Raw genomic sequence first — 24,364 nt, 5'->3', positions numbered from 1 at the left:
GACTCAGTCTCAAATGAGTGCACAGAACAGTGCTGCGTAAACATCTTTGCTCGGGAGACAAAACGTCGTGCTGGCCACCCACCTCCTCGTGTGCCGTGCCGGCTTTCATAGATGTTACTCGCTAACAGCACTTGCCCCAACAGTCTGTTAAGGCTACACGGGGGAGCTTTGCCTTTGGTGCGGCTCACCTTGTTGTGCTGTGCGTGCTGGGTGACCTTCTGCAGGTGTCTCGCCAGGAACCTCAGCGTGTGGTAGTGGTGTCCGGGCATCTCCTGCACCTGCATCGCAACAACAACAACAAGGTCGACAAGAAGACCATCAACAAAAACTCTCGTTAATTGTAGCAATCACAACGCTCATCAGCAACTACTCAAATACACAGAGAAAAGTTGACATAGTCCTCAGCAACGCCAACGACGTAACATCAACAAGGACAACAAACGGTAATGTTCAAAGCATCAACAACAACAACGACATTTCCATCAACTTAACAAGCTTCAGCAGCAACAACAGCAGCAGCAGAAACTTCATCAGCGATGTGATAAACAACATGAACGATCAGAATCTGATTATGTATTTACACTGGAGGAGGAATACGATCAGCTATAAAGCTCTTTTTACACAGACGGTGCAGTCGGGGCGCGGGGTAAGAACGTGACACCAACAAACAATACAAGAAACAATTCAACAATCTAACAAACAATCCAACAAACAATCCAACAAACAATCCAACAAACAATACAACAAACAACACAACAAACAATACAAGAATCAATACAAGAATCAATACAACAAACAATACAACAAACAATACAACAAACAATACAACAAACAATACAACAAACAATACAACAAACAATACAAGAATCAATACAAGAATCAATACAACAAACAATACAACAAACAATACAACAAACAATACAACAAACAATACAACAAACATTACAACAAACAATACAACAAACAATACAAGAATCAATACAAGAATCAATACAAGAATCAATACAACAAACAATACAACAAACAATACAACAAACATTACAACAAACAATACAACAAACAATACAAGAAACAATTCAACAATCTAACAAACAATCCAACAAACAATCCAACAAACAATCCAACAAACAATACAACAAACAACACAACAAACAATACAAGAATCAATACAAGAATCAATACAACAAACAATACAACAAACAATACAACAAACAATACAACAAACAATACAACAAACAATACAAGAATCAATACAAGAATCAATACAACAAACAATACAACAAACAATACAACAAACAATACAACAAACATTACAACAAACAATACAACAAACAATACAAGAATCAATACAAGAATCAATACAAGAATCAATACAACAAACAATACAACAAACAATACAACAAACATTACAACAAACAATACAACAAACAATACAACAAACAATACAACAAACATTACAACAAACAATACAACAAACAATACAACAAACAATACAACAAACAATACAACAAACAATACAACAAACAATACAAGAATCAATACAAGAATCAATACAAGAATCAATACAACAAACAATACAACAAACAATACAACAAACATTACAACAAACAATCCAACAAACAATACAACAAACAATACAACAAACAATACAACAAACAATACAAGAATCAATACAACAAACAATACAACAAACAATACAACAAACAACACAACAAACAATACAACAAACAATACAACAAACAATACAACAAACAATACAAGAATCAATACAACAAACAATACAACAAACAATACAACAAACAATACAACAAACAATACAACAAACAATACAACAAACAATACAAGCATCAATACAACAAACAATACAACAAACAATACAACAAGCATGACAGCTGTGCAAAGTACAAGCCAGGTAAACGAATCACACGATGGTAAGCGACAAGGCGTAGCAGCGTGCCAGTCTGGGTGCATAGCAGCAGCAGCAGCGGAATTCACAACAGATACAGTTGAACCACTTTCCCGTTCCGGGACGTCTGCAAGTTGCAGGCTGGGTCGGGGTTGTGCCGGAACGCGAGAAGCGCCTGCGTTGTTGCTCACCGCAGAGAACTCTGGCGACACGACCGCCCGCAAGCGGCGCCAAAACTGTGCCGCGTGCGCAGCCCCTCCCGCGTGGTCCTCGTGGGAGCCTCGGTACCCGCGAAGTTATTTTTAGCTTTTCTTCCCTTTAGTTCCGTTCCGATGACGCGCACCGTCACCGACGGGTGTACAAATGCTCCCAGCGTCGCCCAAAACCACCGGCATCGCACATCCGAATGTGCGGCCGTTGTCGTTGTCATTACCGTCGGTGATTGTTAGCCAGGCAGCCGTGGCTACGCACGTGGCCTGTATAATCGAGCGAGGGTTGGTTGATCAAACACTGATGGGCTGCGAAACTCCGTCCCCCGCGTACCCTGGCTCGCCAGGAGAAGGCGGCACAGCAAAACAACGCGGACATCCAACCTCTGTCATCTGCACGGGGATACAGCGTTGCTCCCTCGCATGCGCGGCTTTTCTCCGAGTGCCCCGGTTTTCCTCGCACACCGATACACGTTTCATTATTTGGCTGAAACCGTTTGAATACATAGAGGGCCACAGAGCTTTGCCAATTGTTGGTCGCTGTCAGCTCCCCACCGCCAATTGGTTCCTCGCTGCCAATTGGCCGCTTCTGCTGCGGCCTTGCCGCTCGTGTCTGCGGCAGCGGTGAAACGTAGGCGACCGGCTTCACCCTCACTGGAACTCATCGCTACAGATGCTCGTTACCTCTGGGCAAGAGCCCTCTTCATGCGCCGGCTCACAGAGGCACAGTGCAGCAGTGAACAGCAGCAGCAGCAGCACCGTCACCCTGATCGTCGTCATCGTCGTCATTGTCACCCCGATCGTCGTCATCGTCACCCCGACGGTCGTCATCGTCGTCATCGTCACCCCGATCGTCAGCAGTGTGCGGTCCCCTCACCCGCTGCCGCAGGGCGCGCAGTCTCTCCGCCGGCTGGGCCCTCTGGTTCGCCTCGATGAGCGCCTTGTACTTCCCTAGCGAGGGGCAGCGACATCGTCGTCAACACCTCTGCCGTCTGCATCAAGTGAAGCATAAACCATGAATCACGCCACCCCCGGTCGACCTCGCAGCGCCAGCGGCTCCCCCGGGCTGTCCGTCGAACGAAGACGGCAACACCGCATCGTCGCACGGGGCTCCCGGGGCGCGCCCGTGCGGCCGTCTGGAACGCTCTTCCTTCCGACATGACGAGGCCACAGGAGCTCGGGGAAACTTTTTATCATCATCTTCGTCGTCATCTAGATCGACAAACGCATTTCTTTCGAACCGCCTTGTGCGTTCAGCTCGATTGTCCCTTGCCGTCGCAACTCCGATTAGCGCGGCGGGCTACGTTCCGGTACGGAAGAAGTTCAACGCACGTGCAGAGCTGTCAAGCCGTGCGGTTCGCCTCGTGTCTCTCGTGCAGGGACATGGAGTGTTTCAGGTCCATGCGGCGTGCAGCCGGTTCCAATACGGGCACACTTCTTTTATTCGTCTAGTTGTTTGTGTTTCTCGACCTTTGCAGGATGAACGTTGGGATTTATAAGGGCACGGGGTGACCAATAAGGTCTCAATTAGTCTGTTAAAAGGTAGGCCCCTGCCAAGGGGTTGACTGGTATGCACGTACCACATCACCGCCGTTCTGTGGCAGGGTGGCCACAGCGTAGCGGTGGCGCCACGCGGCACTCAAGCCTGGGTTCGATCACCGAATCGGGCGCCTCTCCACGTGGAGTTTGTACGATCCCCCATGCCTCTGTTCTGCAGAGTGCGAGCGAGGCGCGTGGGAGTGTGCGTTGTGCTGTGTGCGCTACAAACCCAGCGACCCCACTTCGAATCTCGCTCACGGCCACCAACACCCAGTGACGATAATACGAACCGGTCACTGGGCCTCTCCTAGGTCGATGGTGAGTGATGGTGAGTGATGGTGAGTGATGGTGAGTGATGGTGAGTGAGTGATGGTGAGTGAGTGATGGTGAGTGATGGTGAGTGAGTGATGGTGAGTAAGTGATGGTGAGTGATGGTGAGTGAGTGATGGTGAGTGAGTGATGGTGAGTGATGGTGAGTGATGGTGAGTAAGTGATGGTGAGTGAGTGATGGTGAGTGAGTGATGGTGAGTGAGTGATGGTGAGTGAGTGATGGTGAGTAAGTGATGGTGAGTGTACCTTCAGTGAGGAGGGCATCTGGCAGCTTCTGCAGGAAGGACTTGAGCAGGGAGCTCACCACATTGGGGTCATGCCACCTCTGACGCGCACCCACACAGACACAGACCCCTCACTCTCTCACTCTCTCTCTCCCCCTCTCACTCTCCCTCTCTCTCCCCCACTCACTCTCCCCCTCTCACTCTCCCCCTCTCACTCTCCCCCTCTCACTCTCCCCCTCTCTCTCTCCCCCTCTCACTCTCCCCCACTCACTCTCCCACCCTCTCTCTCTCCCCCTCTCACTCTCCCCCACTCACTCTCCACCCTCTCTCTCTCCCCCTCTCACTCTCCACCCTCTCACTCTGCCCCTCTCACTCTCCACCCTCTCACTCTCCACCCTCTCTCTCTCCCCCTCTCTCTCTCCCCCTCTCACTCTCCCCCGCTCACTCTCCCCCTCTCTCTCTCCCTCTCTCTCTCCCCCACTCACTCTCCACCCTCTCTCTCTCCCCCTCTCACTCTCCACCCTCTCACTCTGCCCCTCTCACTCTCCACCCTCTCACTCTCCACCCTCTCTCTCTCCCCCTCTCTCTCTCCCCCTCTCACTCTCCCCCTCTCACTCTCCCCCTCTCACTCTGCCCCTCTCACTCTCCACCCTCTCACTCTCCCCCTCTCACTCTCCCCCTCACTCTCCACCTTCTCTCTCTCCCCCTCTCTCTCCCCCCCTCTCTCTCTCCCCCTCTCACTCTCCCCCTCTCACTCTCCCCCTCTCACTCTCCCCCTCTCACTCTCCCCCTCTCACTCTGCCCCTCTCACCCTCCACCCTCTCTCTCTCCCCCTCTCTCTCTCCCCCTCTCTCTCTCCCCCTCTCACTCTCCCCCTCTCACTCTCCCCCTCTCACTCTCCCCCTCTCTCCCACACTCTCACTCTCCCCCTCTCTCTCTCCCCCTCTCACTCTCCCCCTCTCTCCCACACTCTCTTGTATATGCTTCATGTTCATAATCTTTTGCACAATATGATATGTTTACATTGTGCAGTAGCGACGGCGTGTTGCTTCTCGTGAGAATCAACACGGATTTTAAAAGCCAAAAAGTCGCTCTCTCGCTGTCTCTCCGTATCCCACACCTGTCCTGTGCAGTCTGTGTCTCTGTCTGTCTCCGTGTCCCCCTGTCCCACATCTGCTCCGTGGATTTTCTCCCTGTCCCGTGTACCCGTGTCTCCCTGTCTCTCTCTGCACCCCCCCTCCCCGCCGCCGAGTCGTCCCGCACCTGCTCTGTGGTATCGACCTCCCCGCCGCAGCGCGTCAGCTCCTGCTGCAGCGCTGTCACGTGCGACACGCGGCCCGGCACGCGGTAGATGCCTCGCGAGCCCAGCCCGTGGCACTCCACCAGCTCGCAGAAGAGCTCCAGCACGCGCGGCACCAGCTGGGTCGCGCACGCACACACACGCGGGGTCACACACGCAGGGTCACACACGCAGGGTCACACACGCGGGGTCACACACGCGGGGTCACACACGCAGGGTCACACACGCAAGGTCGCGCACGCAGGGTCACACACGCAGTGTCACACACGCAGGGTCACAGGCAGGGTCACAGGCAGGGTCACGCATGCAGTGTCACACACGCAGGGTCACAGGCAGGGTCACAGGCAGGGTCACACACGCAGGGTCACGCACGCAGGGTCACGCACAGACACAGAAACAGAGACACAGAGAGATAGAGAGACAGAGAGACAGAGCCACAGAGAAAGACACAGAGAGAGAGACAGAGACACACAGAGAGACACACAGAGAGAGACAGAGAGAGAGACACATAGAGAGACACAGAGAGACATAGAGACACACAGAGAGACACACAGAGAGAGATACAGAGAGAGAGACACATAGAGAGACACAGAGAGACACAGAGAGACATAGAGACACAGAGAGAGACACACAGAGAGAGAGACACAGAGAGAGACACAGAGAGAGACACACACAGAGAGACACAGAGAGAGACACACAGGGTCCTCACCGTGTGTGCGAGCGAGGGGGTGCAGTCCTCAAGTCGCACCCCAAACACGCGGCGAGTTTCGGGGGGCGAGCGGCCCCCAAATGGCCTGCGGATGATCTGAGAGATTCCCTTCCACGGGCCCCTCTCTGCACACACACACACAGACAAAGATCCCCCGTATAGCCTGAACAGAATGTTGGGCCAAGTGCTGTTAGCGAGCAGCACATTTGAAAGCCGGCACGGCATGTGTGCGGGGTGGGTGGTCGACACCACGCCCGGCCGCCTTTGTCTCCCCAGTGGCGACGTTCAGACACGACGCACCGGGGTTACTCGTTTAAGGCCATTGCCAGGGGTCAAACCCAGACCTATCGTGCTCCCGATCGCTCTCCACGCGTCCTGGCAGCACAAGGCCACTCACATGGGGGGGGGGGGGGGGGGCGGGGTTGGGCTACTTCCCCCAACCTCTGAGGCTCCGCAACCACCGCAGAGCGTGGCCTCTCCCCCCTCGCCTGACCCTCAGAGGCGTCCCCCCCCCCCACCACCCCTGTCCGGCGAGACCTCGCGGAGACGCGGGAGGGCCTCCGCTGTCCCCCAGGGCCCTCCGGGAGGGACGTGGGCCGCTCACGACACCCCCCGCCACGCCTCCCCCTGGGGTCATACTGAGGGGCGCCTCAGTGGCTAGGAGATGTTAACTGCCTCGCCTGGTTTACAGGAGGTCGTGGGTTCGATCCCGACCCTGACGCTGCTGTATATTTGAAGTTTGCAGTGTCTCTTTCTCATCATCATCACGGTGGCTAGGAGATGTTAACTCCCTCGCCTGGTTTACAGGAGGTCGTGGGTTCGATCCCGACCCTGACGCTGCTGTATATTTGAAGTTTGCGGTGTCTCTCTCGCTCTCTCTCTCCCTGTGGTCGCGTGGATTTGTCTCCGGGGCCCTCCGGGTTTCCCCCCTCCCCCCCCCTCCACATTTAGAATCAACGTCGCTACGCGCTCAGAGTATTTGTCTGCTGCTATAAATGTCCACGTGATGACGACGACGATGACGATGAGCCACTTCATTGAGCAGGTATCATTTGTGACCGAGTTCAGGTCGCTTCTGAAAAAGGAGCCGTATAGCTCGGCGGCTCTTACCTGGCAAAATAAAATTAAAATATATATTCTTAGCTCTTTCGGTAAAGTCACGTTGAAGGGAAACAATAAAAATAATAAAATATATATAAAACAATAAAAGTCTCACGACGTTTCGACCATAACACAAACGGTCATCATCAGGTGTGAAAACCAACGGCAAGAAACATTTGAAAGAAGTGGCGGTTTTCACACCTGATGATGACCGTTTGTGTTATGGTCGAAACGTCGCGAGAATTTTATTGTTTTATATATATATTTTTTATTATTTTATTGTTTCCCTTCAACGTGACTTTACCGAAAGAGCTAAGAATATGAATTACTGCAGTCACGAAAGCTTTAAATAAAAAAAATATATAGTTTAGTTGATTAGAGACAAGGGACTCGTTAACAGCAGGGTGCTGCAACTGTGGCGTTTCTTTTTATCATACTCTTTAACACATTTATTTTGTTCCTGGGTAGTAAGTGTTATTTCCTAATTCCTTATGCCTCAAAAGTACAGAAAATAGATATTATTCCCCACAAACTTTGCTTTTGTGACCAGGACAGTGATGTTTTGAAATTTACCTATTTTCCAGAACATTCCAGACAAATTCAGTGCTGAGTAAACTTGGAGAAACTTCTAGAACATTCGAGAACTTTTCAGTAATATAAATATGAGTATAAATACAGGGGCCTTAAGCCCACCAGTTCACTTTAGTTCCAGCTGCCTAAGTGGATACTGTACATATCTGCATTTTTCTGAGATGGCATCAAGAGGCTGCAAGCATCCGGCAGACGCATTTTGCTCTGTCTGCGGCCAATTTATCAAGACAAGAGCTAAAAAGAACTCTGTGGAAGCATCTGCTAAGATGTGTGAGGGCTGCAAGGCATATTTCGGCATGCCTGCCATGAGCTCCCCGTACATACCCACTCCTCCGGAGAGAGAGCAGCCGTCTTTAGAAGAGAGCAGCAAGTCAGAGAGCGAGGAAGACGTTGTAGATCCAGATGACAAATTCAGAGGTGGAGCTGAGGAGAGAAACCCATACTACCCCAACCAAAAAGATCTCAACGACTTGATCAGAGATCTTGGTCTCACCAAGTCCAATACCGAGCTTTTTGACGTCTAGGCTCAAGCAGTGGAACTTGTTGGATGAAAGCGTGCAAGTCGCAGATCAGAGGAAGCGTCACTAACTTTTTTGCAGCTTCTTCACCCGACAAGATGGGCTCTGCTTATGCCACAAATGTGACCAGTCTGTTCGAGGCAATCGGAATCGCCTGTAACCCGAATGAGTGGCGCCTCTTCATTGACAGCTCATCCAGGAGCCTCAAAGCCGTGCTGCTCCATAATGGTAACAAGTACCCGTCTCTTCCCCTGGCTCACTCGGTGCACCTCAAAGAGGATTACAACAGCATCAAGACCTTGCTGGACGCCTTGAAGTATGATGAGTACGGCTAAGAGGTCATCGGAGACTTCAAAATGATGGCATTCCTGATGGGTCTCCAACGCGGTTTTATAGCCTCTTGTCACGGCAGCCCTTTTGCCCACTTCAGAAATTGTTTCTTGCTGTGGTTGTCCCACCTGATGACGGACGCTTGTGTTGCGCCCGAAACGTCGTGATTTAATTTATTTTATTTTATACATACGTGACTTTACCGAAAGAACCAAAGAGTATGGTTCCCTGCTATCTTTGCCTTGGGGACAGCAGGGACACCAAGGCGCACTACCACAGGCGGGACTGGCCACGGACCGAGTTCTCTGTGGGGAGGAACAACGTCAAGTGGGAGCCACTGGTGGACCCCCAGAAGGTGCTGATGCCACCACTGCACATCAAATTGGGCCTCGTGAAACAATTTGTCAGAGCTGTAGATAAGGAGTTGGCAGCCTTCAAGTACCTTCAAGACTTCTTCCCTAAGCTGTCTGAGGCAAAGTTCAAAGCCGGTGTCTTCGTCAGACCACAGATAAAGAAGATCCTGGAGTGCAATGAATTCCCCAAGAAGCTCACTAGTAAGGAGAAAGCGGCTTGGAACAGCTTTGTCGCAGTGGTTCGTGGCTTCCTTGGCAATCACAAGGTCGAAACTATGTGGAGTTGGTTGAGACTTTGGTGAAGAATTACGGCACAATGGGATGTAGGATGTCCCTCAAAGTCCATATCCTTGACGCTCATCTTGATAATTTCGAGGAGAACATGGGAGCGTACTCGGAGGAGCAAGGCGAGCACTTCCACCAGGATATACTGGACTTTGAATGCCGCTACCAAGGAAAGTATAACGAGAACATGATGGGAGACTACATTTGGGGGCTGAATCGTGAAAGTGATTTACAGTATAATCGTAAATCTCGAAAAACTACTCACTTCTAAATCTTTTCTAGTATTTTTGTTGCATTACTTTAGCATAAAAACATGTTAATTTTGATTCAGATGTAAAAAATAAATCTGCCTTTTACGTGAACGAAAAGACACAAATTCGGCCGTTTTCTCATTGAAAATAGGTGTTGTTGTTTGACTTGCATCCCACTGGGATTTTTGCACACAGCGTTGGTGTACGGCGCTTTTTCTGGAAGATTTTGCTGATTTTCCTGGATTTTTCTGTTTGCGCATAGTCACTTTGAGATGTTTACTTGTTCATGTTTTAGTTTTTTGTTCGTTGCGGTTGCACCCGATTAAAGAGCTGAATGTCTCACAGGGATCTACCAAATAAATGAAACTGAAAAAACAAACTGAAAAGGTCAATTTCTAAATATCACTGTCCTGGTCACAAAAGCAAAGTTTGTGGTGAATAATATCAATTTTCTTTACCCTTTAGGCATGAGCAAGTACGAAATATCACTTAGTAACCAGGAACAAAGATTGTGTTACGTGGTGTTATTTTAGACGTTGTCAGCCAATTAGTTGTGTTTACTGTGTTTTGTTGTTGGTGTTGTTGTTGCACGAGTACCTTTCCCAGGCTCCGCCTTGTCGGGGTCCGGGGTGGGGGTGGGGGAGGGGGTGGGGGAGGGGGTGGGGGAGGGGGTGGGGGACCGCCCTCCCCCGTTGACCCCCCCCTGCCGCTCGGCGCGCCCCAAGAGCCCCACGGCAGCCACGGCAGCCACGCCGTCCCTGTCCAGGGAGGAGCTGGGAGGCAGAGCGATGGCATCAACATCGTCAGCATCATCATCGTCATCATCATCGTCATCATCATCATCGTCATCATCGTCATCATCATCACCGTCATCATCATCATCGTCATCATCGTCATCATCATCACCATCATCGTCATCATCATCATCGTCATCATCATCATCATCAACATCGTCATCATCATCATCGTCATCATCATCAACATCGTCATCATCGTCATCATCATCATCATCGTCATCATCATCAACATCGTCATCATCATCGTCATCATCATCGTCATCATCATCAACATCGTCAGCATCATCATCGTCATCATCATCATCATCGTCATCATCATCAACATCGTCATCATCATCAACATCGTCATCATCGTCATCATCATCATCGTCATCAACATCGTCATCATCATCAACATCGTCATCATCATCGTCATCATCATCAACATCGTCATCATCATCATCACCATCATCGTTTATCATCATCGTCATCATCATCACCATCATCGTTTATCATCATCATCGTCATCATCATCAACATCGTCATCATCGTCATCATCATCACCATCATCAACATCGTCATCATCGTCATCGTCATCATCATCACCATCATCAACATCGTCATCATCATCATCATCGTCATCATCATCAACATCGTCATCATCGTCACCATCATCATCATCAACATCGTCATCATCGTCATCATCATCACCGTCATCAACATCGTCATCATCGTCATCAACATCACCATCATCACCGTCGTCATCATCATCCTTATCATCATCGTCATCATCGTCATCGTCATCATCGTCATCATCATCGTCATCGTTATCATCATCACCATCATCACCGTCGTCATCATCATCATCATCATCGTCATCATCGTCATCGCCATCATCATCGTCGTCATCGTCATCGTCAGCATCATCGTCATCATCGTCGTCATCATCGTCGTCACCACCATCATCATCGTCGTCACCATCGTCGTCATCGTCAGCATCATCATCGTCATCATCGTCGTTATCGTTGTCGTCATCACCATCATCATCGTCATCATCGTAATCATCATCGTCACCAAGTACAGCATTCACTTCGACATCACCCCCATCATCATCGTCATCACCTCCGTCATCACCATCATCGTCAGCAGTGGCAAAGTTATGACCATCAGTAACAGCATGGTAATCATCATCACCACCACCACCACACTGCATCACCATCATCGTCGTCATCATCGTCGTCATCGTCGTCATCATCGTCATCATCGTCGTCGTGACCACAGCGCCGGTACCTGCTCCTCGTCGCATCCTCGCTGGATCCCTCCTCCACCTCGTCCTGGCTGCCGCACCGCGATCTCTACGAGTCACGTGCACGCCACGCGCGTCAGCCTCGCTCGGGGGGAGGGGGCGGGTGGGGGGGGCGGAGGGGTCGGGTATGTAATCACTACGTAGTCACTATGTAATCACTACGTAATCACTACGTAGTCACTAGGTTGTCACTATGCAGACCCAAGTACCACGGGTCGACCGACTAAGATGACTGAGATGACTGGCTGATTCACCACCTGTGCCCCCTACTGTGCCAACCTGCTGTGTTTTAGCCACCCGGCGCTCCGCTCGTTGTTGTGAGCATCGCTCCTCCGCCCTCCGTTGTTGATGGAGGGCGACTGCCTCCAACTGCCTAGTAGCGTCCTTCACGAGCCTCCTCCACAGAGGCCGATCTTGACACCGCTGGTACCGGTCATCGGCAAGTCCACTCAGCTCCACGTCCTCCTGTACCACATCACTCCATCTCTTCTCTAGCCCGTGCAGCGCCCGTTTAGCCCCCTCGATCCGGCCGAACAAAAGCTGTTTCGGCATGCGGTGGCTGGGTATGCGGGCTACATGACCCAGCCATCGCAGCCTTGCCCGCCAGAGGAGCTCACCGATGGGACCTTGCCCAGATATTTCAAGGATTTGTGAGCTCCTCACACAATCCAGTCTGGTTAAACCCAGGATGGATCGTAGGCAGGCCAGCCTAAATGTTAGGGGGGTCCACGTTTCGCAAGCGTAGAGAAGGGAGGGAATGACCGTGGCCGAGAAGACCTGAAGCCTAGTGCGGAGCGACAGACCAGGTAACTTCCACACAGCGTTACGCAACCGATGAAAAGATATTGCCGCTCGACTCATTTGGAGTGAGACCTCTGCTGTTAAACTGGAGCCGGTCATAAGCACACTGCCCAGGTATGGGAAACTCTCCACTCGCTCCACAACTGCCCCATCACTGATTGGGAGTTGTGGGGGTGGAGTGTCCGATGGTACAAAATACCCAGGCAGGTGCTTAGTTTTGGTGGGGCTGATGGTAAGGCCCCACCTCTTAGTGGCACGCTCCAGTCTCAGCAGCAGCGTCTCCAACTCCTCCTCTGAATGAGCAGCTATTACCAAATCATCGGCATACATAACGTGGTTGAGCAATAGGAAGCCATCCCTTGACCGCACCCGGGCATCGATCAGCCTCCCATTATATCTGTACCATATGGAGATTCCCCCGGTAGAGCTATTGAAGGCTTCACGAACTACGTAGTCAAAACAGATGTTAAATAACGTGGGAGCCAGAGGACATCCCTGTCGCACCCCAAGGTGTACAGGGAATGGCTCTGACTCCCGGCCACGTTGTTTTACCCGGGCCCGCCCACCTTCACGAAGGTCCTCAATGATCGTGAGCAGAGGGTCAGGCACTCCAAAAGCACGAAGAACAACCCAGAGCCCAGGCCTACTGATGGTATCATAGGCCTTGACCAGGTCAACAAAGCAGAGACGCAGGTCCTGTTTGAATTCCCTACACCTCTGCTGCAGAAGACGGACAGAAAATATGGCATCTGTGCAGGACCGCCCTTTCCTGAAACCGTATTGGGGCTCCGCAAGCCTCTCCTCAGCGTGCCTGGCAAGGCGATGTTGAACAATCCTTGCTAGGACCTCTCCCGGCACACCGAGGAGTGAGATGCCCCTGTAGTTGTTACAGTCTGTGCGGTCCCCCTTCTTAAAAAGGGGGACCACCAGGGTATCCCTCCAACCCTGCGGAACCCGTCCAGTGGTCCAGACTGCCGCCATGATGTCACATAGGGCAGTCTGTGCACAAACGCCCACACACACACGCACCCACACACGCATCCACACAAACACCCACACACACACGCACCCACACACGCATCCACACAAACACCCACACACACACGTACGTACCGTCTCGCCGCTGTGCTCCTGAATGGCTTGGATCCAGGCGAGGATCTCTGATCTGTCCGTCGCTCGGAATAAATATTGAGTCCGTCCCTGCTGCTGCTGCTGCCCCCGCTGCCCCCGCTGCTGCCCCTGCTGCTGCCCCTGCTGCTGCCCCTGCTGCTGCCCCTGCTGCTGCCCCTGCTGCTGCCCCGTTGCGGCGGCGCTCAGCTGCAGCACGTGCTGCCCGCGCGTCTCGCTGGAGTAGACGTCAGCCAGGCACGAGGCGAGGGGCAGCGCCGCGATGAGCCGCTCCTCCTCCTCCTCCTCCTGCTGCTGCTGCTGCTGGTGGTGGTGAGGCTCGTGGTGAGGCTCGTGGTGAGGGTCCTGGTGAGGGTGCTGGTGAGGAGGGTGAGGAGGGTGAGGAGGGTGACGAGCGGCGTTGTGGCCGCTTTCCCGGGGAGCGCGGTAAACGCGCAGCACCCCCGAGGGTCCCAGCGAGACGAAGACGGCCTCCCAGCGGGGACGAGCAGATGCCTGGAGGGCAGGGTGGGGGGCAGGGTGTGGGGGGCAGGGTGGGGGGCAGGGTGGGGGCAGGGTGTGGGGGTAGGGTATGGGGGGCAGGGTAGGGGGCAGGGTATGGGAGGCAGGGTGGGGGGCAGGGTGTGGGGGGCAGGGTAGGGGGCAGACATGTGGTACTCTTATCATCAAGTACGCCCTCTTATCCGCAATTTCGCGCTCATCTGCAAAACATCATCGGCATCGTCGCCGTTTCGATTGTCGCCGTCTAACCCGCCCATTCGCCAAGCGCCCCCCTTGGACGCCTCGCCAATGATCACATTCGGATCGATCTCTGATCCCAAATCATTCTGCACAACGACAAAACGGTCAATGGTGAATGACAATGAAACCCCCAATCCTGGGGTCTCAAGTGTGGTGGTGGGGGGGGGCACTGTGGGGGGGGGGCACTGTGGGGGGGGGAGGATGGTGTGTGTGGTGAGGATGGTGTGTGTGGTGAAGATGGTGTGTGTGGTGAGGATGGTGTGTGTGGTGAGGATGGTGTGTGTGGTGAGGATGGTGTGTGTGGTGAGGATGGTGTGTGTGGTGAGGATGGTGTTGTGTGGTGAGGATGGTGTGTGTGGTGAGGATGGTGTGTGTGGTGAAGATGGTGTGTGTGGTGAAGATGGTGTGTGTGGTGAGGATGGTGTGTGTGGTGAGGATGGTGTGTGTGGTGAGGATGGTGTGTGTGGTGAGGATGGTGTGTGTGGTAAGGATGGTGTGTGTGGTGAGGATGGTGTTGTGTGGTGAGGATGGTGTGCGTGGTGAGGATGGTGTGTGTGGTGAGGATGGTGTGTGTGGTGAGGATGGTGTGTGTGGTGAGGATGGTGTCCTCTGGCTCCCACATTATTTAATATCATCTTTGACCACGCAGTTTGAGGAGCTTTCCATGGCTGTACCGGAGGGATCTCCATCTGGTACATATACAATGGGAGGCTGATCGATGCCCGGGTGCAGTCAAAGGATGGCTCCCTATCGATCAACCACGTTACGTATGCTGATGATCTGGTGATTGCTGCTCACTCAGAGAAGGAGTTGGAGGCGCTGCTGCTGAACCGTGCCATCAAACACTTCACCCCCTCAGCTCCCCATTGGTGATGGGGCAGTTGTGGAGAGAGTGGAGAGTTTCCCATACCTGGGCAGCGTGCTCATGACCGGCTCCGGTTTGACAGCAGAGGTCTCACTCCGAATCAGTTGGGCATTATTATCTTTTCATCGGCTGCATAACACTGCGTGGTAGCTACCTGGTCTGTCGCTCCACATTAAGTTTAAGGTCTTCTTGGCCATAGCCGCAGTCATACCCTGCCCTTATGCTTGTGAAACGTGCAACCCCTCCTACTGGAATATCTGCACGGGTTAGAGACATTCAGCCTGGCCTGCCTACGATTCATCCTAGGTTCAACCAGCAGGCTGGATTGTGTGATGAGCTCACAAATCCCTGAAAGAGCTGGATTGTGTGATGAGCTCACAAATCCCTGAAAGATCTGGACACATTTTCCCATCGGTGAGCTCCTCCGGCAGGCGGAGGCTGCGTTGGCTGGGTCACGTAGCCCGCGTGCCCAGCCACCGCGTGCCCATGCAGCTTATGTTTGGCCGGACAGAGGGGGATAGACGGGCGCGGTACAGGAGAATGTGGAGCTCGGTGGATGTGTTGAAGACCGATACCAGCAGGTGGAGGCAGTTGGCTCCAATAACAACGGAGGGCAGAGGAGCGACGCTCACATCAACGAGCTGAGAGCACCAGGCAGCTAAAACGCAGAAAGTTGGCACAGCTGATGCATGGTGGGCCAGTTATCTAAAATAGTCAATCCATGGCACCTACTGGGTCTGTCCCGTAACCTCCTGCCAGCAGCGAGCCTTCGACACTTCACGCGGCCTCAAAGTGCACATGGCCTGGCACAGGCGCTGTGGTGACGTCACCGCCACCTAGTGAGTGTTCATAGTAAGGATGGTGTGCGTGATGAGACTCTGGGTGAGTGTCCATGGTGAGTTTGGTGCGGTGAGTATGTGGTGGTGATGAGCGTGGTGGGTGTGTGGTCGGTGGTGGGTGTGGTGAGTGTATGGTAGTGAGTGTGGTAAGTGTGTGGTGGTGTGATGTGATGAGTGTGTGGTGTGTGGTGTGTGATAGTGAGTGTGGTGAGTGTGTGGTGTGTGGTGAGTGTGTGATGGTGAGTGTGGTGAATGTATGGTGTGTGGTAGTGAGTATGGTGGTGAGTGTAGTGAGTATGTGGTGGTGAGTGTATGGTGGTAAGTGTGGTGAGTGTATGGTGTGTGGTGGTGAGTGTGGTGAGTGTGGTGTGGTGAGTTTGTGAGGGTGAGTGTAGTGAGTATGTGGTGGTGAGTGTAGTGAGTATGTGGTGGTGAGTGTATGGTGGTGAGTGTGGTGAGTGTATGGTGTGTGGTGGTGAGTGTGGGAGTGTATGGTGTGGTGAGTGTGGTGAGTTTGTGAGGGTGAGTGTGGTGAGTGAGTCACCCACGTGCTCGCTCTTTAGCTCGCAGTACTTGAGTCGTCCCTCGCGCTCCGCAGGGCGACTTGCGGCTCCATCACCTCCCACGCGCTCCCCACACAAAGACAAAGATCCCCCGTATAGCCTTAACAGACTGTTGGGGCAAGTGCTGTTAGCGAGCACCTATGAAGGCCGGCACGGTACACGAGGGGGTGGGTGGCCAGAACCGCGCCCGACCGCCTTTGTCTCCCCAGTGGCGATGTTTACACTCTGCACCAGGTACGCATTTGAGGCTGAGTCGACCTAGGATAGGCCCGGACCGGTTCACATAATCGTCACTGGTGTTGGCCGTGAGCGGGAATCGAACTCGGGTCGCCGGGTTCAGAGCACCGCTAACCGCTACACCACACGTTTGGGTCCCAGAGTGACATTAACAACTGGCTCCACACTCTCTCATTCTACATCACTCACACTCACCACTCACACAACTCTCACCACACTCACCACACTCACACACACACACCCCACTCACTACACACACACCACACACCACTCACCACACTCACTCACTCACCACACTCCACCACACTCACTACACTCACCACTCACTACACTCACTACACTCACTACACTCACCACACTCACCACACTCACTACACTCACCACACTCACTACCCACTCACCACACTCACCACCACACTCACCACACCCACACACTCCACCCTCACCACACTCACTCAACTCACTCACTCACCACACTCACCACGACTCACCACACTCACTCACACCACCACACACTCACCACACTCACCACACTCACTACACTCACCACACTCACCACACTCACTCACTCACTACACTCACCACACTCACCACACCACTCACCACACTCACTACACTCACCGCACTCACCACACTCACCACACTCATACACTCACCACACTCACACACTCACCGCACTCAATTACACTCACCACACTCACTACACCACCACCTCACTACACTCACCACACTCACCGCACTCACCACACTCACCACACTCACCACCACCCACCGCACTCCCTACACTCACCACACTCACTACACTCACTACACTCACTACACTCACCACACTCACTACACTCACTACACTCACTACACTCACCACACCCACCGCACTCACTACACTCACCACACTCACCACACTCACTACACTCACTCACTACACTCACCGCACTCACTACACTCACTACACTCACCACACTCACCACACTCACTACACTCACTACACTCACCACACTCACCACACTCACTACACTCACCACACTCACTACACTCACCACACTCACTACACTCACCACACTCACCGCACTCACCACACTCACCACACTCACCACACTCACTACACTCACCACACTCACTACACTCACCACACTCACTACACTCACCACACTCACCACACTCACTACACTCACCACACTCACCACACTCACCGCACTCACCACACTCACCACACTCACTACACTCACCGCACTCACTACACTCACTACACTCACTCACTACACTCACTACACTCACTCACTACACTCACCGCACTCACTACACTCACTACACTCACCACACTCACCACACTCACTACACTCACTACACTCACCACACTCACCGCACTCACTACACTCACTACACTCACCGCACTCACCTCATGTAGTCGTTCTACTGCAGAGGTCAAGTTCCTGCAAACAGAAGAGATTGGATCAGCACAACCACACAATCACACAGCCAGACAACCACACAGTCACACAAACACACAACCACACAATCACACAACCACCACACAGCCGCACAGCCAAACAGCCACACAAACACACAGCCACACAACCACACAAACACACAGCCACACAACAACACAACCACACAAACACACAACCACACAGCCACACAGCCACACAAACCCACAACCACACAAACACACAGCCACACAACCACACAGCCACACAACCACACAGCCACACAGCCACACAAACCCACAACCACACAAACACACAGCCACACAACCACACAGCCACACAACCACACAGCCACACAGCCACACAAACACACAACCACATAGACAGATAACCACATAGCCACACAGCCACACAACCACACAACTACACAACAACACAACCACACAAACACACAACCACACAAACACACAAACATACAACCACACAGCCACACAGCCACACAACTACACAACCACACAAACACAACTTCAACAATCAGCGCAAACAATCACAACCACATCCACGCAACCAAAACGAGACAACGCAATGGGATCTTGAATCGAATAATCAGCACCATCAGCATCACCATCATCATCAGCACCATCAACATCATCAGCACTACCACCAGCATCATCAGCATCAGCACCATCAGCATCACCATCAGCATCATCATCAGCACCATCAACATAATCAGCACCACCACCAGCATCATCAGCACCATCAGCATCATCATCAGCATCATCAGCACCATCAGTATCATCAGCACCATCATCAGCACCATCAGTATAATCATCAGCATAATCAGCACCATCAGTATCATCATAAGCACCATCATCAGCACCATCAACATCATCAGCACCACCACCAGCATCATCAGCACCATCAGTATAATCATCAGCACCATCAGCATCATCATCAGCACTATCATCAGCAACATCAGCATCATCATACTCTTTGGTTCTATTGGGTAAAGGCACGTAGGTAACAAATAAAATACCTACGTGACTTTACCCAATAGAACCAAAGAGTATGGATCCTTGCAGTCACGAAAGCTTTAAATCTAGAATCAGCATCATCATCAGCACCACCAACACCATCACCAGCACCATCATCGGCCACGATCTATCCACTGCTGGATGAAAGACTCTCCGAGCCGCGTGAGTCACGAGCGTCGTTTGACCATACTTCACCACGCTGGTCAGAGCGGGTGCAAGGGGGCATCTATGCGATCCCGCATAGATGGAGCAGGCGGAGTCCGCATTGTCTCCACGCTGCCGGTTTGTGGCGAGCCAGGGCACAACTCCTTCTCGACGCCCACCCACGGGGGAAGGGAGTTTCACAGCCCATCAGTGCGTGGTCCACCAACCCTCGCTGCTGCTGCCTCCACAGCACTGGACTACAGGCTGCAGGCACGTGGTGCACGGCAGGCACGTAGTGCACGGCAGGCACGTGGTGCACGGTAGGCACGTGGTGCACGGTAGGCACGTGGTGCACGGTAGGCACGTGGTGCACGGCAGGCACGTGGTGCACGGTAGGCACGTGGTGCACGGCAGGCTCCTGGTGCACGGCAGGTACGTGGTGCACGGCAGGCACGTGGTGCACGGTAGGCACGTGGTGCACGGCAGGCTCCTGGTGCATGGCAGGCACGTGGTGCACGGCAGACACGTGGTGCACGGCTTGCTTAGATTCCGAGATGTAACGGGGATAGGACGTAACCACAACCACCACCATAAAATCTCGCCGCACCATGTGCACCAAAACACCACCAACTCCAACCACACCACCAACACATCACCACGCACTCCACCACACCACGAACCCCAACCCCACCACACACCCCACCACACCACACACCACACCACACCACGAACCTCAACCCCACCACGCACCCCACCACACCACACACCCCACCACACCACGCACCCCACCACACCACGCACCCCACCACACCACGCACCCCACCACACCACGAACCCCACCACACCACGCACCCCACCCCACCACGCACCACATCACGCACCCCACCACACCACGAACCTCAACCCCACCACGCACGCCACCACACCACGCACCCCACCACACCACACCACGCACCCCACCACACCACACCACGCACCCCACCACACCACACCACGCACCCCACCACACCACACACCCACCCCACCACACACCACACCACACCACGCACCCCACCACACCACGCACCCCACCACACCACACACCCACCCCACCACACACCCCACCACACACCCCACCACACCACACACCCACCCCACCACACACCCCACCACACCACACCCCACCACACCACACCCCACCACACGACACACCACACCACACCACACACCACACACCACACACCCCACCCCACCACGCACCCCACCAAGCGCTCAGCCGCAGGAGCACGCGGGGCAACCCACACATCCGGGTACCTGTCGTCAAGGCGACGCGCCGTTTCCACGGAGACGGAGTAGGCTCTCCCTGCATCACCATGGAGACGGAGGCGGTGTTAGTTCACTGAGAGTGCGTGTGTGTGTCTGTGTGTGTGTCTGTGTGTCTGTGTGTGTGTCTGTGTGTGTCTGTGTGTGTCTGTGTGTGTGTCTGTGTGTGCGTGTGTGTGTGTCTGTGTGTGTGTCTGTGTGTGTGTCTGTGTGCGTGTGTGTACGGTGCTGTAGCAGTTAGCGCTATGCTGTGCTACGAACCCAGCGACCCGGGTTCGATGCCCGCTCACGGCCAACACCGGTGACGATTATTCTGAACCGCTCCCGGGCCTCCCCTAGGTCGACTCAGCCTCGAATGAGTACCTGATGCGGTGTGTAAACATCGCCACTGGGGAGACAAAGGCGGCCGGGCGTGGTGCTGGCCACCCACCCCCTCGTGTGCCGCGCCGGCCTTCACAGGTGCTGCTACTCGCTAACAGCACTTGCCCCTACAGTCTGTTAGGGCTACACGGGGGATCTTTGTCTTTGTGTGCACGCGTGGGGAGTGTTTGTGCAGTGGTCAGCGGACCGTGCTACGACTCCCGCTCATAACGATCGCGAATGTGTGAACCGGCTCTGGGCATCGCCTAGGTCGACGCAGCCTAAAATAAATACATGTTTTTTTTTAGTTCAGTTTGCTGTCCGTCCCCCGCACCTCCGAATTACCACGGTTGGCTACGTACGGTACGAAAGAAGTTCAACTTATGGTGGTGCTGGCCACCCACGCCCTCAGGAGCTGTTAAAGACGAGACGGTGATCTTTGTCTTTGTTGTGAGTCAATGGGTGTCGGCCTTCGTGGCCTTGCTGGCAGCACCCCCACCCCACAGCAGCACATGGGGGGGGGCGGGGGGGGGCTGTGAGTGCACAGCAGAGCCTCACCTAAGACACACGGAGAGCTCCACACCCACCCCTCCCTGCACCCCCCCACCCACCCCTCCCTGCACCCCCCCCCCCACTCCTCCCTGCACCCCCCCACCCACCCCTCCCTGTACCCCCCCCACCCACCCCTCCCTGCACCCCCCCCACCCACCCCTCCCTGGACCCCCACCCACCCACCCTCCGTGCACCCCCCCCACCCACCCCTCCCTGCACCCCCCCCACCCACCCCTCCCTGCACCCCCCCACTCCTCCCTGCACCCCCCCCCACCCACCCACTCCTCCCTGCACCCCCCCACCCACCCCTCCCTGCACCCCCCCCCACTCCTCCCTGCACCCCCCACCCACCCCTGCCTGCACCCCCCCACCCACCCCTGCCTGCACCCCCCCACCCACCCCTGCCTGCACCCCCCCCCACTCCTCCCTGCACCCCCCCCCACTCCTCCCTGCACCCCCCCCCCACTCCTCCCTGCACCTCCCCACCCACCCCTCCCTGCACCCGCCCACCCCTCACCGTGGGGGAGGGGTGGCTCGGGCTCGTGGCTGCTCGTGAAGACCTCCACGGCCGAGATGCCGGCGCCAGAGTAGTCCACACTGGGGCTCACCGGCTCGTCTGGGGAGACAAAGGCGGCCGGGCCGGGGGAGGGGGGTAAGGAAGGGGGTGGGGTGAGCGAGGAGGGGTGAGCGAGGAGGGGTGAGCGAGGAGGGGTGAGCAAACTCCTCTGGGATCAAACGCGATTCTTGCAGGAGGATTCCACCCATTCCCTATACCTCTGAATCACTCTCTCTCTCTGACTCGTTCTCTCTTTCTGAATCGTTCTGTGAATCATTCTCTCCCTTTGATTAATTCTCTCTCTCTGAATCATTCTCTGACTCATCTGATTCATTCTATCTTTCTAAATCCTTCTCTGAATAATTCTCTCTCTCTCTCTCTGAATCATTATCTCTTTCTCTCTACGCGTGAAGGATCCAGTACTGGTCGCTGTCACAGAGTCCCAATTTGTTACGGGATGGGGATGCACAATTCTGTTCCATCCTTGCGAATGGTGGCAGCAGCACCACCAGCAGCAGCACCACCAGCAGCAGAACCACCACCAGCAGTAACAGCACCACCAGCAGCATCAGCAGCAGCATCAGCAGCAGCAGCACCACCACCAGCAGCAGCAGCATCAGCTGCCACGTGGTTCACGAGCTATCGATGCCAATGTCGAGGTCTGCCGCTGCTGATGCTGCTGCTGATGATGCTGCTGATGCTGCTGCTGATGATGCTGCTGCTGATGATGCTGCTGATGCTGCTACTGCTGATGCTGCTGCTGCTGGCCACGGCGAGAGAGCTTCAGCAGACAGAGTTCGTGAAGCAGCGCTCACCACGGCATTCCAAATTCCGTGGTCACGCACTGCGTGATGGGGCTGGCGATACTCGAGGTGCTTAATAAAAAAATAAACGTTTTGTAACGCTTCTGGAGAATTTGCATCAATGCCGCCACCAATGTGCTGCTGCCCCGGGATCTGGAGATACTACCTGGAGAAGATGACGATGATGGCGAACACGTGGGAGACTCGGGGACCTTACTGACGCTATTAACACGACACTTGTTATCGTGTCACAGCGAAATATCCCCGTTCATTTCCCACTAAGAACGATAGTCCCGTGTAAGTGTGAACACTCTGTTGAGGCAGCCTGTACTGTAACCAGGATGGGGCTAATGACGGAGTTAGTCACGGCCTCGTGATGGGACTGGCTTGCAACGTCGACACATTCACGTCACTCTGCTGCTTGGTTTTACCCAGGAAGCCTCGGCGAGTCTCAAGACTCCTGTTTTTAGGAGGATCCTGCCACGTATTAATCTTTGGTTCTTTCGGTAAAGTCACGTATAAATAAGAAATAATAAAATAAACATAATAGCGTACGACGTTTCGGTTGCAACACAAGCAGCCATGATGGTTATGTGTTTCCTCTCTCTCGTAAATTTAGCTCTTCTGTACCTGATGATGGCTGCTTGTGTTGCAACCGAAACGTCGTACGCTATAATGTTATTTTATTATTTTATTATTTTATACGTGACTTTACCGAAAGAACCAAAGATTAATTCCTGCAGTCACGCAAAGCTTGAAACCAAGTTTGATCCTGCCACGTGTTGACGGTAGGGGGGGTGCTTGCTGCTCCTGCTGCTGTGTGTGTGATCCCCAAATTGGGCGTGCACGTTGAACTTCCTTCACACCGTACGTTGCCAATCGCGTTAATCGGAGGTGATTTGCTGGTAGGGGTAATTTTTCAAATTTTTCGGCGGCACGGTGGGGGGGGGGAGGGGCGCGGGGGGGGGCGGGGCGGTCTTTAACGTGCACCCCGAGTGGAGCGGACGGCGCCCACGTGGCTGTACAATGTTGTGCACGCCACCGCAGGAATGATAACCAGGGCGGCCGCTCGCTTCGAACCGTGCGATACTCTAGCGACGGGCGGAGGACCGTGAGGGCAGCTGTGTTTGGTGGGGTGGTTGGCACCGTGTGGCCCGTGATGTCGAGAGTCGAGAGAGGCGGAGACGGAGAGAGAGAGGCGGAGAGAGAGACGGGGACGGAGAGAGAGAGAGAGGCGGAGAGAGAGAGAGACGAAGAGAGAGAGAGAGACGAAGGGAGGAGGCAGTT

At 53.6% G+C, this 24,364-nt stretch overlaps 1 protein-coding gene across 3 annotated transcripts in view; it reads right to left on the bottom strand.

Moving 5' to 3' along the window:
- The window catches only part of LOC116948560 (rho GTPase-activating protein 23-like), a 71,628-nt gene that overhangs the window by 8,721 nt on the left and 38,543 nt on the right, over positions 1 to 24,364 (bottom strand). For all 3 annotated transcript variants that reach the window (XR_012945911.1, XM_076071602.1, XM_076071603.1), the window contains exons 3-14: positions 22,236 to 22,334; positions 20,798 to 20,846; positions 18,299 to 18,332; positions 16,651 to 16,731; positions 13,643 to 14,152; positions 11,713 to 11,777; positions 10,244 to 10,419; positions 6,218 to 6,342; positions 5,472 to 5,627; positions 4,231 to 4,309; positions 2,993 to 3,066; positions 189 to 278 (exon numbers count right to left, since the gene is read on the bottom strand). Coding sequence is in view for 2 of the 3 variants with exons in the window: in XM_076071602.1 (XP_075927717.1) it covers positions 189 to 278; positions 2,993 to 3,066; positions 4,231 to 4,309; positions 5,472 to 5,627; positions 6,218 to 6,342; positions 10,244 to 10,419; positions 11,713 to 11,777; positions 13,643 to 14,152; positions 16,651 to 16,731; positions 18,299 to 18,332; positions 20,798 to 20,846; positions 22,236 to 22,334 (1,538 nt within the window). In the remaining variant the exon portion in view is untranslated. The remainder of the gene's footprint in view (positions 1 to 188; positions 279 to 2,992; positions 3,067 to 4,230; positions 4,310 to 5,471; positions 5,628 to 6,217; positions 6,343 to 10,243; positions 10,420 to 11,712; positions 11,778 to 13,642; positions 14,153 to 16,650; positions 16,732 to 18,298; positions 18,333 to 20,797; positions 20,847 to 22,235; positions 22,335 to 24,364) is intronic.

This window comes from Petromyzon marinus, chromosome 34 (genome assembly GCF_048934315.1).
Source record: "Petromyzon marinus isolate PM22_M1 ecotype Great Lakes invasive population chromosome 34, UKy_Petmar_22M1.pri1.0, whole genome shotgun sequence".
NCBI lineage: Eukaryota > Metazoa > Chordata > Hyperoartia > Petromyzontiformes > Petromyzontidae > Petromyzon > Petromyzon marinus.
The sequence above is the reverse complement of the archived record's forward strand: the minus strand, read 5'-3'. Positions and strand labels throughout refer to the sequence as shown.